The sequence below is a fragment of the Monodon monoceros genome, unplaced genomic scaffold (genome assembly GCF_005190385.1).
Source record: "Monodon monoceros isolate NGI ecotype Baffin Bay Population unplaced genomic scaffold, NGI_Narwhal_1 Super_Scaffold_5, whole genome shotgun sequence".
In the NCBI taxonomy this organism is placed as follows: Eukaryota; Metazoa; Chordata; class Mammalia; order Artiodactyla; family Monodontidae; genus Monodon; species Monodon monoceros.
Genome location: NW_021703782.1, coordinates 15,087,435 through 15,100,253, shown reverse-complemented (window position 1 = coordinate 15,100,253; position 12,819 = coordinate 15,087,435). Strand labels below are relative to the sequence as shown.

The window sequence follows — 12,819 nt, the reverse complement described above, 5'->3', positions numbered from 1 at the left end:
TGCGCCACCAGGGAAGCCCAAGAAGAGGGCTTTTTGAGCCTTTACCACCCCCCACCCCCCATCACAAAGCTCGTCGCCTTTACATCTTAGAACACTTGCCACATTTGCTGGAATTTGCTTGTGGTCATCTGATAAAGTTTGCCCTCCTGTAGTAGTCTGGAAGCTCCAAGAAGCAAGCCTCCTGTTGGGCCTGCCCTGGTCATACATGTCACCCCAGCACCTGGCAGGAGGTCAGGCACATACCAGGTGCTGACGATGTTTGTTAAATGAATGTCAGAGCTAGAAAGGACCATGGTGATAAACCAAACACCCCCTGCCTCTTCTTCCTCAATTTCACACCTGAGGAAGCAGAATTTTAGAGAGGATAAGTGACTTGCTCAAGGTCACACGGTGCCTCAGTGATCGTTCAGGGCTAGAGATCCCCCCCGCCCGCCTGTCCATCCTTCCCACCCCACTTCCCCCCACCACTACTTGCATTTACGGGAATGCCCCAGGCCCCAGTGCTGAACATCAATTGATTTCCTCCTCTTGGTTTTAGAGGGAGGACAGGTTTGGAAACAGAACATCCAACCATTAAGCCCTGGATGATTTTTTTTTTTTATTCGGAAGAGAAAGGGTTTCATACCCGGAGTGGGTTCCATACACAGACCACGGGTGGTGAGTACTATGCACACACCTGCAACGTGAAGCCTGAGGTCTGGTGGGCAGTTATCTCGGTTCAGGTTTGTCCTTCGGCTCACTGCTTCCTCCCGGAGCCTGGTGATGTAGCGTGTCCTGGTAATTCTGGGTCATGAACTGGGTGCTGGCTTCAGGTTCGCCCAGGTGGAAGCGGCTCAGAAATCTGTCCATATTCCAAGAGCCTGGAAGGACAAACAGACCACAGGGAAGTAGTGAGAGAGAACCGTGGACTTCAGAGCTGGAAGGGGCCTGAGAGGGAGGCCAGCTGTGGGGAGCGGAGAGAGAAGGAGGCGGCCGTGGTCATTGGTCTGAGGGGTGCCCTCTGGCTCCTGGCTGCAGGGGCAGTCTCTGGATGTTAGCAGCGTCTGGGAAGGACGCTTCCTGGAGGACAACGGGGATGGCCTTTTGTCGGTTTCTCCAGGACTTTATTTGGCAGAACTCTGCCTTCTCACTCGTACGCAGAAAGGAAATGCCCAGTCAGGTTGGCTGCCCATTTTCTCCACCCACCCCTCTTTTCCTGCAGGCTCTCCTGACTGAGGCCTGAATGCTTCTCCTTTTCTTCATACCTGGTCAGCCCAGTTGCCGGGGCTGAGCTTGGCAGAAGCGTCTATGCTGTTCTTCCAATCTCTTCCCCAGAAGCCCGGCTACCTCCCCCGGAGTCCCAGGAGACCTCGTGCAACAGGGTTCCTTCCCTGGCTGTGGCAGAGGTGAGAGGCAGGGCATAGGGCCAGGCTGCTTCTCCCTGCCCTGAAGACCTGGATCCCGGAGGGGAGCGGAGTGTGGGCGAGACATTCCCGGCCTGGACCCTGGGGAAGTCCAGTGGGTGCCCAGGTCAGAGGGGGCCTCCCCAGGGGGAGAGAACACAGGGGCATAGGGGGAGGTGCAGCTTCTGGGACAAGTGTGAACAGACCTAGCAGCAGGGCAAGGAGAGCGAGGCCCCAGGCACGGGGGAGAGGCTGAGGGAGGTGGTCAGAGGCATATTCCCATGCTCTTGTTTCCCAAACCCTGGGCCTCAGGCACCCTCGGTGGATGGTTGCCAGATAAAATACAGGTTGCCCAGTTCAACTTGAATTTCAGAGGAGCAACGAATACTCTGTTAGTGTAAGTATGTCCCACATATTGCCTGGGCCATACTTATACTAGCAAATTGAATTGGACATCCTGTATTTATTTATTTATTTATTTATTTATCACCATCACTGCCCGCCCCCTGGGTTTTTTTCCTCTAAAATCTAGCAGCCTTCCCTGGCTGGAGGCAGTACTAGGGGTAGAGCCTGCCTGGAGTAGAGCTAGACAGTGGCTGATATAGCCTGAACCAATGGAGAACAGTAATCTCTAACACACGGAGAGCAGGAAGTGAGGGGCTGGCAGCCTAGATTCCTCCCTGAGCCGCCCCTTTACCCACTTGTGGTCCTTGGTCTACACCCACCTCCATTTTTAGCAATGAAGAAGGCAAGTCCCCTCTACCTGCCACCCCCCCACACCCCCAGCTGTTTGCATTTCAAAGATGGTCTCAAGGAGAGGACAATTTTTAAACTAAAGAAACAAAACAGTGATAATAATAAGAGCAATAACACTGATATAGTGCTTCCTATGTGCCAGGCACAGTTCTAGGAACTCCACACATATTCACTTAATCCTCACAAGGGGAGACTATATTTATTCCTAGTGCACAGACGGGATGGTGGTGCTGAGGGTGCCTGAGGCCCAGGGTTTGGGAAACAAGACCAGGTTCCAGTGTGGAAGCTTCTCAGGGGCACAGATGGGGGAGAGGGCCTCTACGGGTTCCCTCAGGTCTTATCTGGCTGTAATTGTGAATGTGGTTGTGCATTCAGATTGGGCCTTTGAGGGCCTAGAGAATAGGTGCTTCGGGAGTTCTCTTGGGGGAAGGGCTGCATGGGATGGGCTGCTGCTGGGCTGTAGGACCCAATGCTGGGGATTTTCCACTAGGATGGGAGGAGGGAGGGAGGGAGAAAGGAGGGAGCAGGTACTTGCCTGGCTGTGGCCTTTGCACCCAGGGCACCCAGCGGGCTGGAAAAGAATTGTAGTAACACGACCCTGAGAAAGTGTGTGTGTGTGTGTGTGTATGTGTGTGCACACGTGTGTGCATGCTTGTATATGTGCGTGTGTGTGTGTGCCTGCACGCCAGGGAAAAGGTCATGGGTGAACTGGTGCATGGCGGGCACGGGGACAAGGGGGCCTTCCCCACGGAGCAGGGCAGGAAGGAACCTGGTGGCAGGGAGGGAATTGAAACTCATCACGAGATCAGAGCAAGTTGATGGAAAGAAATCCCCTGCACCCAGGGAGACCTTGCTCCCCTCTCCCAGCAGTCTGCTCTCTTGATTGAGCTAGGAGTGCCCGGGGGGGCTTGCAGCTCCTTCTGGGTCCCATTTCCAACAACGCTGGGGTCCTTGGGCTTATCGGGCAGCTCCACAAACCCACCCCATCGCTCAGGAGAGGGGGCCCAAGTGCCGCCTGGCTGCTAGCCTCTGCGGCCTCCTCCCCTGGCTTGGCTGTGACTCCTTACACCTCCGTTTCCTGCCACAGAGGGCAAGAGGAACTGACCCTGTGCAAGTTCTAGAAGGAAGAGGGGTGAGTCAGGCCCTCAGGGCTGTGTGGGGAGAGATGAGGAGTTTGGAGGCTGTGGCTTTTGCGGTCACCGCTTTCTGTGGAAAGCCCCATCCTGTATGGCACTGCTCGGGTCCCTGAACTGCAGGGGGCTGCTGCCATGCAGGAAGAGGGCGGCACTACTGCCTGTGCTCGGGCCACTCCCCTTGTACCCTGGACCCACCCTGGATGGGCTCTTCCTGGGATGAGGGCAGGGGTGGTGAGTACACTTCAAAGGCCTCTGTGGCAGGAGGCCTCCGGCCACAGGGAGGAAGGAGGAGGGTGTCTCCTGAGCCAGTGGCTGGAACACAGAGGCCTGGGCTCTTCAGGGCGGGGTTACCGCATATGATGTTCAGGTGGGTCCCTGCACAACCCTAGGGGGTGCTGCTTCCATCCAGCTAAACCATACGCAGAGGCCATTTGCTCACTTACTGGTCCGTACTGATGGGGAAGATGTTAGAGGTTAGAGATGTTCCAGACCTGGGCCCGGAGGCGGGGAGCAGGGAAAGTTAGGTCACCTCATCTAAAGCCGTGGGGAGGGGGTGTTCTGAGCCTGATCTCTACGAGACACTGGGAGGGGGTGAATGACCCCTGTCATCAACAACTGGGAGGGGGGCTTCATAGAGACTCATCCTCTGAGTTTGAGTCCTGGGGACTGCAAGGCTGGAATGTTCAGGAATGGCCCTGGGGCAGCTCCTGAACAGTCCATCTCTTCACCCCCAGCCTCCCAGATCTGTGGGGCTGGCTTACCACTGCTTGGGAGTGGCTCATCACATGGGCTAGACCAACCCCATCGGGCCTATCAAGGTTAAGAGGCATCCAAGAGACTGAGAAGGGGATGCTACACCCAGTCTAGCAACCCCCAGCCACCCCAGGATTCGGGAGAGCTGGGTAGACAGCACCAGGGCTAGAATTCAGAAGCTCTGAGCTGGAGGGAAATCTCAGACCCTGGGATCCAGGCCCCCCAACACTGACAGCTGCTTCCGGGGTCTGCCAGGCATGGGGGAGGGTGGCTTTATCCAGGCGCCACTCCTGCCCTCTACGAGTTTATAATATAGGACAGTTAACAATGGACGAATAAGAAGCTAGGCCTTCGCAGGGTGGCCTCAGCCAGCAGCACAGCGAGCAACCCTGGCAGACGAGGTCCTAACCCAGCAGTGGCCCTGGAGTCTCTCCAGCAGTCCTGCCCTTAAGACTTCCAACAGCGCAGGACAGCGTTCCCTGTGTCCTTGCTCCCACCTGACTTGTCATCTGGTCCTCGGTGGGCCCTCGAGTGTCCCCCTCTCGCTGGGAGGGAGGCCCCCATTTGGGTGGGCTGGGAACAAGGGGTGGGGTTCTAAGCCTTCGAATGGGCCCCCTCAGCCTCTGCTGGGACTCACGGTGCCCGGCACCTGGCCTGGAGCCGCCCTGTCACCCCAGGCCGGGAGTTGTGTCTAACCAAGGCAGCCACGCTCTTCCCTGGCCTCCCCCTGTCCTCCCCCAGCCCTCCCCCTGTGCAGGGACACAAGTGCTTCCTGGCAGGGGACAGTGGCCCTGAAGAAAAGATAAAAATTGAACAGCTGCGCGCCCGGCTCAGGTCTGTAATTTGTCCGGCGCTTCGTGGGGCTGTGGCTGCAGTGATGGGAGTGCCGATGCCTTTCTGCTGATATTAATGATGTCCTGGTGGTGGTGGGCGGGAGGCCCGAGCCTTTTATTTTTTGTGCCATTAAATGACATCCAGAGACTTCCACTCAGGAGCTGAAAAGCCCTCGTTCCATCACATCCAATTACTTTTGGAGAATATTTGCTGAGGGGCTGATCCCGCTGGCTTGAGAGGCTTGGGGCCGAGGGGACCACTTTGACTTTGGCGGGAGTGAGGTTGGGGGGGGATGCCAGGGGGATTTTCCGAGGTGGAGGGGTTATCCCCAGCTCCTCTGGAGAGGAGAACCCAGGAGAGCTGGAGAGCGGAAGTGCAATTCCTAACTATCCAGTAAGTGGATCACCCAGGCCTCCTCCCTCTGCCCTGTGGCTGGGGGCAGGGGTGGGGAAGGGAGCGAGAAGAGTGGAGACTCAAAACGGTCCATTTAGCCCCCAGTTATCAATTCCAGCATTTGGTGGTGGTGATGGCTGGCTGGAGTTGCAGGTGAAATTTGGGGATTTTCTGTGGTTTCCCGATGATCTGTTCAATACGGATTTGGGCAGTTGATGTTGGGCTCGACTGGGGCATGTTCTGGAAGAGGGCTGCCTGGGGCCTGTGGAGATGGCAGGCGGTTCCTAGCCAGGGCACCTGTCTGACAGCTGTCCCCATCTGGGCCGCTGCCAGGCCCCCAGTCCTACCCGCTCTGCCAGGTGGGTGGGGCCCTTCGGAGGCAGAAGAGGGCTGCCTGACACAAGCCCACACGGTGACTCAGGGGCTGGGCCCCAGGGGCTCCTGGGGCCTGGCCAGGTGAACCACCATGGGAGGTCATGGGCGGCGGGAGAGGGGCTGTTTGGCAGTGGGCTGCGTGTGTTTGTGTGTGTTGTGTGCGTTTGGGTTGGGCTGGTCTCCAGGCGGGGCCCCCTTCCCTGCTGCTTGGCCTGCATTGTGTCTCCCCTCACTGCCCCCAGGCCTGGTGGATTTCCTCCCAGCCTTGGTCCCTCCGCGTGATGCCTCCTACTGTTGACGCTGCTTGGAGCTCCGCTGCCTTCATGCCCTCGGCCTGTGCTTTCAAACATTTCCCCACGGCACCCCTTATCTCAATCACCCACGGTGCCCCGCAGGCCTTTAGATGCCACAAGAAGGACTTCAACCCCACTGCATGGCAAGTCTCCGCCTGTCCCTCCTCTCTGACCCCTGTGGGTGGGTGGCTCGCCCAGAAGCTGTTCAGCTCAGCTGCCTGTGGTGCTGGGGAGCAGATTCTCGCTGCCTGGTCCGGAGCCCAGGGACCCTCCTCTGCCCACCCCCCGCCCCATCCCATTCTGCAAGGAGCGGTCCCTCTGCAGGTCCCCGAGGCCAGCCTATGGAGGCGAGACCGAGCCTGGCGTGGCCTGTTAGCTCCCCTGGCTCTGTGGCACGGTTCTGGGCTCACTCATGGCCTTGGAGAGGCTTCTGGATTGAGCTGTGGCACGGAGGGCATTCCCCTGGCTCACCCTTGAGGAGCGCGACGCGGGCTCGTGACCCCCCTGGGCGAGGCGCTGAGGTGAGGCATGGCACAGGCCACAGCTCCCGGGACTCGTGGCTCCCATGCGGCGCTGGGCCACAGCCCTCCTCCAGGGGAGGGGTGTGTGTGTGCGTCGCCGAGGCCACCCAAGGCAGCGGGATGGCTTTGCTCCCTCTCCGTTCCCACACCAGGGCCCAGAGGTCTGGTGGTCGGGGTTGGGGGAGAGGGAATGTGGGTGAATGGCTGCAAAGAGCCTTGCCCCGGAAAGCAGAAGGAAGTGAACTTGCTATTAACTGCAGACCCTCGGTCAGCCAAGCCACTCACTGTTCTGGGTTCCGGTCTCCTCCTTTGCCCTGGGGAACAGTGGCCGCTGTGCTGCCCACCCCATACGGTCGGGCAAGGGGCAGGTCCAGGAGGGGCAGGGCAGGCTGGCGGAGAGGCTGGGTGTGTGCGGCCCCGCTGGCTCGGCGTTGGGACAGGGAGGGTGTGGACCCTGAAATCGTCATTTGCGGGCACGGTGCTCACAGAAGCGGCTGCCTATGCAGGTGTTAAAGGAACTTGACCGTGAGGTGTGTTTGTGAATGTGGGGTGTGAGAATGTGCAGATCCGTGTGTGTGTGTGTGTGTGTGTTTGAATGGGCACACGTGGGTGTGTCCCCTATACAAACACTCATTGATTCAAAGTCCACAGTGGGGACTTCCCTGGCGGTTCAGTGGTTAAGACATCGCCTTCTAGTGCAGGGGGTGCAGGTTCGATCCCTGGTCGGGGAGCTAAGATCCCACGTGCCTCGGGGCCAAAAAAACAGAAAACAAAACAGAAGCAATATTGTAACAAATTCAATACAGACTTTAAAAATGGTCCGCATCAAAAAAATCTTTAAAAAAAATAAAAAATAAGTCCACAGTGGGCTGAGCCCAGAAACAGGTGGCAAAAGAGGGAACGTAAGACCAGAGGTGAGCTCGGGGACTTCCCTGGTGGTCCAGTGGTAAAGAATCCACCTTCCAGGGCAGGGGACGCGGGTTCGATCCCTGGTCAGGGAGCCCGCGTGCCACAACTAGAGAGAAGCCCCCGCGCCGCAACGAAGAGCTCACATGCCGCAATGAAAGATTCCACGTGCCACAACTAACACTCGACACAGCCAAAAAAATAAAAATAAAAAAATAAATACTAAAAAACAACAAAAGAAAAGATAGAGGTGAGCTCTTCCCTCAAGGAATCTCTCTAGTCTCATGGTGGAAGTGGGAACCGGGCAAGAGAAAAATGTAAAGAAATACAGAAGAGAGAAAAGCAGGTGACTGAGGGCGTACAACAGGGTGTTTTGTGAGCCTGTGAGAGGAGCAGGAGATGGCAGGGTAGGGTCACCGACTAAGAGAAGGTGGCCCTGTGGCGTAGTTTTGAAAGGCGCCACGGACTGGTGTCCTGAAGGTGGGAAGGCGGTTCCGGTTTGGGGGAAGGGGGAAAACATTCTGCCCGGGTCGGCCGGCAGAAGCAAATCAACTGTTAAGTGAGAAGGTGGGCAGGTTGACGTGAATGAAGAAACAGGAGTCAGTGGGCATCCTGGCAGCCTGTGGTCCAGAAGGGTGTGAACCAATGCAGTGAGTGTGGGCCCTCTTCAGACATGGCCCCTCAAAGCATTCGGCTGGTTCCTCTAGAACCTGGAAGTCTGGAGGACAAATCCAAGGCTGCTGTGAGGATGATGTGTAGAGAAACCATCATGAATCCCAGATGAGCCGAGAGGCCTGATTCTAGGCTTTGGGTGTGGAGGGTGGGAGCGGGGGGATTGGGTGTGGGGGAGGGGAGTTAACTTGGAGGTCGAGGGTGCAAGTCCAGTGTATTACAGGCCCGAGATAATGCCACAGCTCCAAATTTGGGAAGGTGAAGTGTCGCCTTTGGGACAAATAGTGAAACTGGGCCAGCCCTTGTCAGAGGGCACCAGTTCAGGTTCTGTCGGCTTCAGTGTTCTCCCCCATTTGGGATGTGGTCATGCTTGAGCTATGTGACTATCTCCCTCCACTCTCTCTGTGAGCTCCTAGTATCTGCAGAGCTACACCAGGTGACTCGATACATCCATGGCAGCAGGGGTGTATTTCTGTACCCATAGCACCTAGAACGGGGCCTCACACATACTTGACACTTAGCGTCATCTGAATGAACGCAGAGGGCATTGGTGAAGCATGCCAAGCATGGTGGGGAAAACGGCATGAGGAGGAAGGAGCTGTGGATTTGAAAGGCAGGATTTTATAAACTAGGAGCGAGGTAGCTCCAAATCTGCTTCCAAGGTCCCTGCTGCGGTCCTGGCGGCCCCGTATCTGATCGAAGACCTCTACTGAAAAGCGTGTGGGGTTGGTAGGGTGAGTCACACCCTAATTTGTCTGGCAGAACTCGAAGGTGGGAGAGTTCGGTGAGCTGGGAGCAAATCTGTTCAGGGTCATTCACTGGTAGACCAAGTAGTCCAACCCCTAGTCTTGATGATGGAGAAATTGAGGCCCTGAGATGTGAGGTGGCTTGTCCAAGGTCACATGGTGAGAGTTTGAATGTCAAGATCTTCCATTTGCTGACCACTTGTATGTCATCCTGGGGTCACAGAACAAAGAGGAATCCTGGAGAGGGTTTCAGTCCCCGGCTCTGAGCAATTCCACCTCCCCCACCCCGACCCCCAGCACAGTCATACAAGTTCATTGAGAATAATCTCATGCTCCCTTCTCATCCTAAACTTGTCATACACGACTAAGTCCCAGAGAGAGAGGCAACCCCACAGGACTGGGTGAAGTTAACCACCCTCCATGGGTGCCCTTCTAGCTGGGCTCCTGCATACTGACCTCTCGCCTGCAACCTCCAGACGTTGTTCCTGCTCGTTCATCCAGGGGTCACCTAACCAAGGCTGGCTATGGCACGCATACCCTGGGACTCCCCACCTCCCTCCATGGAAAGAAAACTAGATCAGGGCTTTCCTGGCGGCGCAGTGGTTGAGAGTCTGCCTGCCGATGCAGGGGACACGGGTTCGTGCCCCGGTCCGGGAAGATCCCACATGCCGCGGAGCGACTGTGCCCGTGAGCCATGGCCGCTGAGCCTGCGCGTCCGGAGCCTGTGCTCCGCAACAGGAGGGGCCACAACAGTGAGAGGCCCGTGTACCGCAAAAAAAAAAAAAAAAAGAAAACTAGGTCAAAGTAAGCCCCAGGGTCCACATTTCTTTTCAGGGCTCCTCATCCTGGCCTCCTGAGTGCTGCTCCAGCCTGGCGCACCTGGAGACCCCCCAGCACCATGCAGGTGCTTCAGAGACCGCCAAGGCCTTTGGAATTCCGCTATTGCGCATAGGCTGCTTCTGCTGTTACAGTTGCCCCTTGGGTTCATCCACACCACACGTCTCTAGGCCTCTGGAGGCCTCCTGTCCTCTCGCTCTGGTCCATCCTGCCTACCACTCCAGCACCATCATCTCTAAAGAGTGGCTTTTGCATGTTACTTCTCCCGCGAGCAATCTCCAGCAGCTCTCCAGGGCACCCACCAAAGTCACAGCTGTGCCGAGCTTCTGAGATCCTCCACAGCCTTCTCCCACTTTCTCCTTTCATAACCATCACAGGGGGCCTCCTTCTCACTTTTTAAAACAGTGCCAGCCCAGAGCTCCCTTTTTCCTTCACTCTCTTCCTGGCCCACGCCCGGCCTCCTCCAAGTAGCCTCAGGATCATATGGATTTGTAGATCATCTAGATCCAACCCCTCAGAGGAACCTGAGGCCCAGAGACATTAGCTGACTTGCTTAAAAGTCAAATCACTAGCTAGAGACTGGAAATCAACATATCCTCACCTTGCAGTAAAATACCTTTCACTCCTCCTGGCTGAAGAGGGTGTGTCATCCTGGAGGGAAAGGGATCCTGGGAAGGGACAGGACTGTCCCTAAGTCCACGTGATCTCCAGTTGTCCGTACAGCCAGAAACACAATTAAGTGCTTATTATACGCTGCTCTGCATCAATATTTAAGTGTTTCCAAAGGAGATTGTAAGCCCCTTGAAGGCAGGGAGCTTTCCCTGTGCCCTGGATTGTGTTCTCTCCAAAGCCCTTAGTAGGGGGTGCGTGGAAGGCATCACGTGGTATGGCTGGACCCCCGGCCAGAGCTTTCATCCGTGAGAATAATTTTATCATCTCCATTTCTGGCAGCAAATGAAACAGCATGGAAGCCAAAGGGACTCTGCCCAGGGTCAAGTCCGGTTCCTAAGTTTTCACGTAGATGGAAGGGGGGTGGCCATGGGAGCGCACGACAAACCGTAGTTTGGGCGAAGATCCACGGGGACTAATAATGAGTTTCAGGCCCGATGGGTTTCCAGCTTCCCTGCCTGCTGTTGATATAGGAAAAGCACCCATGGCTCGGGACGAGCCATGGCAGGGGTGGAAAAGGTTTCTGGTGCACACACCCCTTTTCCTCCTCTGCCCCTTTCACTGCTCCTCCAGGCATCACCTAACGCTCCTTCCCCCTCCATCCCGCCCTCGGGGAGCACTCGGTCCTGTGGAGGCGCCTTCAGGGGACTGTTGTGACCCTGACATTTAACGTGGTGATGGGAGGTACTGCCCTAGTTTATGCGACTCCCACACGTGTGGGGAAGCATCGTGGGCTGAGGTGCTAGTTTCCAGCCCCCGGAGATCACAGTGCTTGGACTGTCGGAAGGGGCTTCATGATGAGACGGGGACCCAGGGAACTGGAGAAATTGATCTTTGCCTGGGCAAGATACGTTTTTCTTTCCTTTCTCTCTTTGTATCCAGACTTGAAAGGGTGTCTTTGGCAGAGCTATTTAAACAGATTTACAGATTGGCAAGGTGCTGGGGGGCACCTGGGGAAAGGTTCAGCAGTGGAAATGTTGCACCAACTCCGCTTCTAGGGCAGTCCAGAGCCCCCTGTGATTGGTGGCCCCTGCTCAGCACATCTGAAGGGCTCCATGCTCCCCTCCTCTCCTCCGGGGCCTGGGGCAGTAGGCTTGTAACAGTACCTTCTCCGGCTTCCCAGTGGGTGGAGGTTGGTTAGGGTCACTGGGTAAGAGGAAATGGCTGATGACACCCGCCCACCCTCCTGTCAGCCTGCGGGATGTGCCCTTTGTGCTCCCAAGTTGGCATTTGTGCATCCCGCATTCTCTTCCTTCCCTTATCTGCGGGGAGGGAGGTGGGGTGGGTCATAGAGTGCACAGGGATTACTATGTTTCCCACTTTCTTGAAGAGAAACCTAAGGCTCAGAGAGGGGACCCACACGGGGTCAGGCGAGTCACCTGTGGCATCGGCATTGCAGGAGCCAGTTGTCCTGGGCTCCACAGCTCCCCAGCTCTGGTGGTAGGAGGACCAAGGCCAAGCAGCCTGGGTTAGCCATTGGGAAGCTATGGGAAATGGGTCCTCTGAAGAGTGCCGGGAGGGCTGTTCAGAGAAGCCAATGGAGGGGGCATGGCCGGGGAAGTTTTCACTCCACCACTGAGATGGCACAGAGCAATTAACGACCAATGAAGACAGACCGGCAGGGTGGCATTCCATGGCCCTCTTGCCCAGATCAGACTCAACTATAGGGTACAATTACCTGCAGAAGTGGTGTGGGGTAGCTGCCTGCACATGCCATTTGAAACTACTGGGGGAGGGCTTCCCTGGTGGTGCAGTGGTTAAGAATCCGCCTGCCAATGCAGGGGGCACGGGTTTGAGCCCTGGTCTGGGGAGATCCCACATGCCACAGAGTGGCTAGGCCCTCATGCCACAACTACTGAGCCCACGTACCACAACTAGTGAAGCCTGTGCGCCTAGAGCCCGTGCTCCGCAACAAGAGAAGCCACCGCAATGAGAAGCCCACGCCCTGCAATGAAGAGTAGCCCCCGCTTGCGCAACTAGAGAAAGCCCGCTCGCAGCAAGAAGACCCAATGCAACCAAAAATAAGTTAAGTAATTAAAAAAAAAAAAAAGAAACTACTGGGGGAGATGCTTCTCTCTTAGGCTCCAGTTACTCCCTTTAGGACTCTGCCTTATAGATCCACCCACCCCGCTGAAGCCACCATCTAGGACGATGGAACTTGCTTCTAGGGGGAGACCATATCTGATGCCAACATCTCTTTGAAGACACTCATCCTCGTTTATTCTCAAGAAACACCACCCTTTGACTCCACCTCCAAGGCTCATGGGTATGGTCAAGGTCCTGACTTCCCCATGAATGCACGAAGCATTCACTTCCACCCCAGAATTCATCCTGGCTTTGAAGGATGGGAAGGCCTTACCTCGAGTTTTGTTTTCTTTAGGAAGGAGAGAGATGGTCTTTCCTTCCTGAAGATAGACGAAGAACTGGTAGCGATGGAAGCCACTTTGTGCTGGTGGGGAAGGAGGCTGGTAGGCTGTGGGTAGAAAAAATGAGAGAGCACCCTCATGGGTATCCAGGGTATCCAGAAAAATGGAGCCCACCGCTCC

At 56.2% G+C, this 12,819-nt stretch overlaps 1 protein-coding gene across 2 annotated transcripts in view; it reads right to left on the bottom strand.

The window, feature by feature from the left end:
- Positions 1-573: 573 nt before the first annotated feature.
- PEBP4 (phosphatidylethanolamine binding protein 4) overlaps positions 574-12,819 on the bottom strand; it is a 257,365-nt gene continuing 245,119 nt past the window's right edge. For both annotated transcript variants that reach the window (XM_029202411.1, XM_029202410.1), the window contains exons 6-7: positions 12,633-12,746; positions 574-860 (exon numbers count right to left, since the gene is read on the bottom strand). In XM_029202411.1, the coding sequence (XP_029058244.1) occupies positions 709-860; positions 12,633-12,746 (266 nt within the window). In that variant the 3' untranslated portion in view covers positions 574-708. The remainder of the gene's footprint in view (positions 861-12,632; positions 12,747-12,819) is intronic.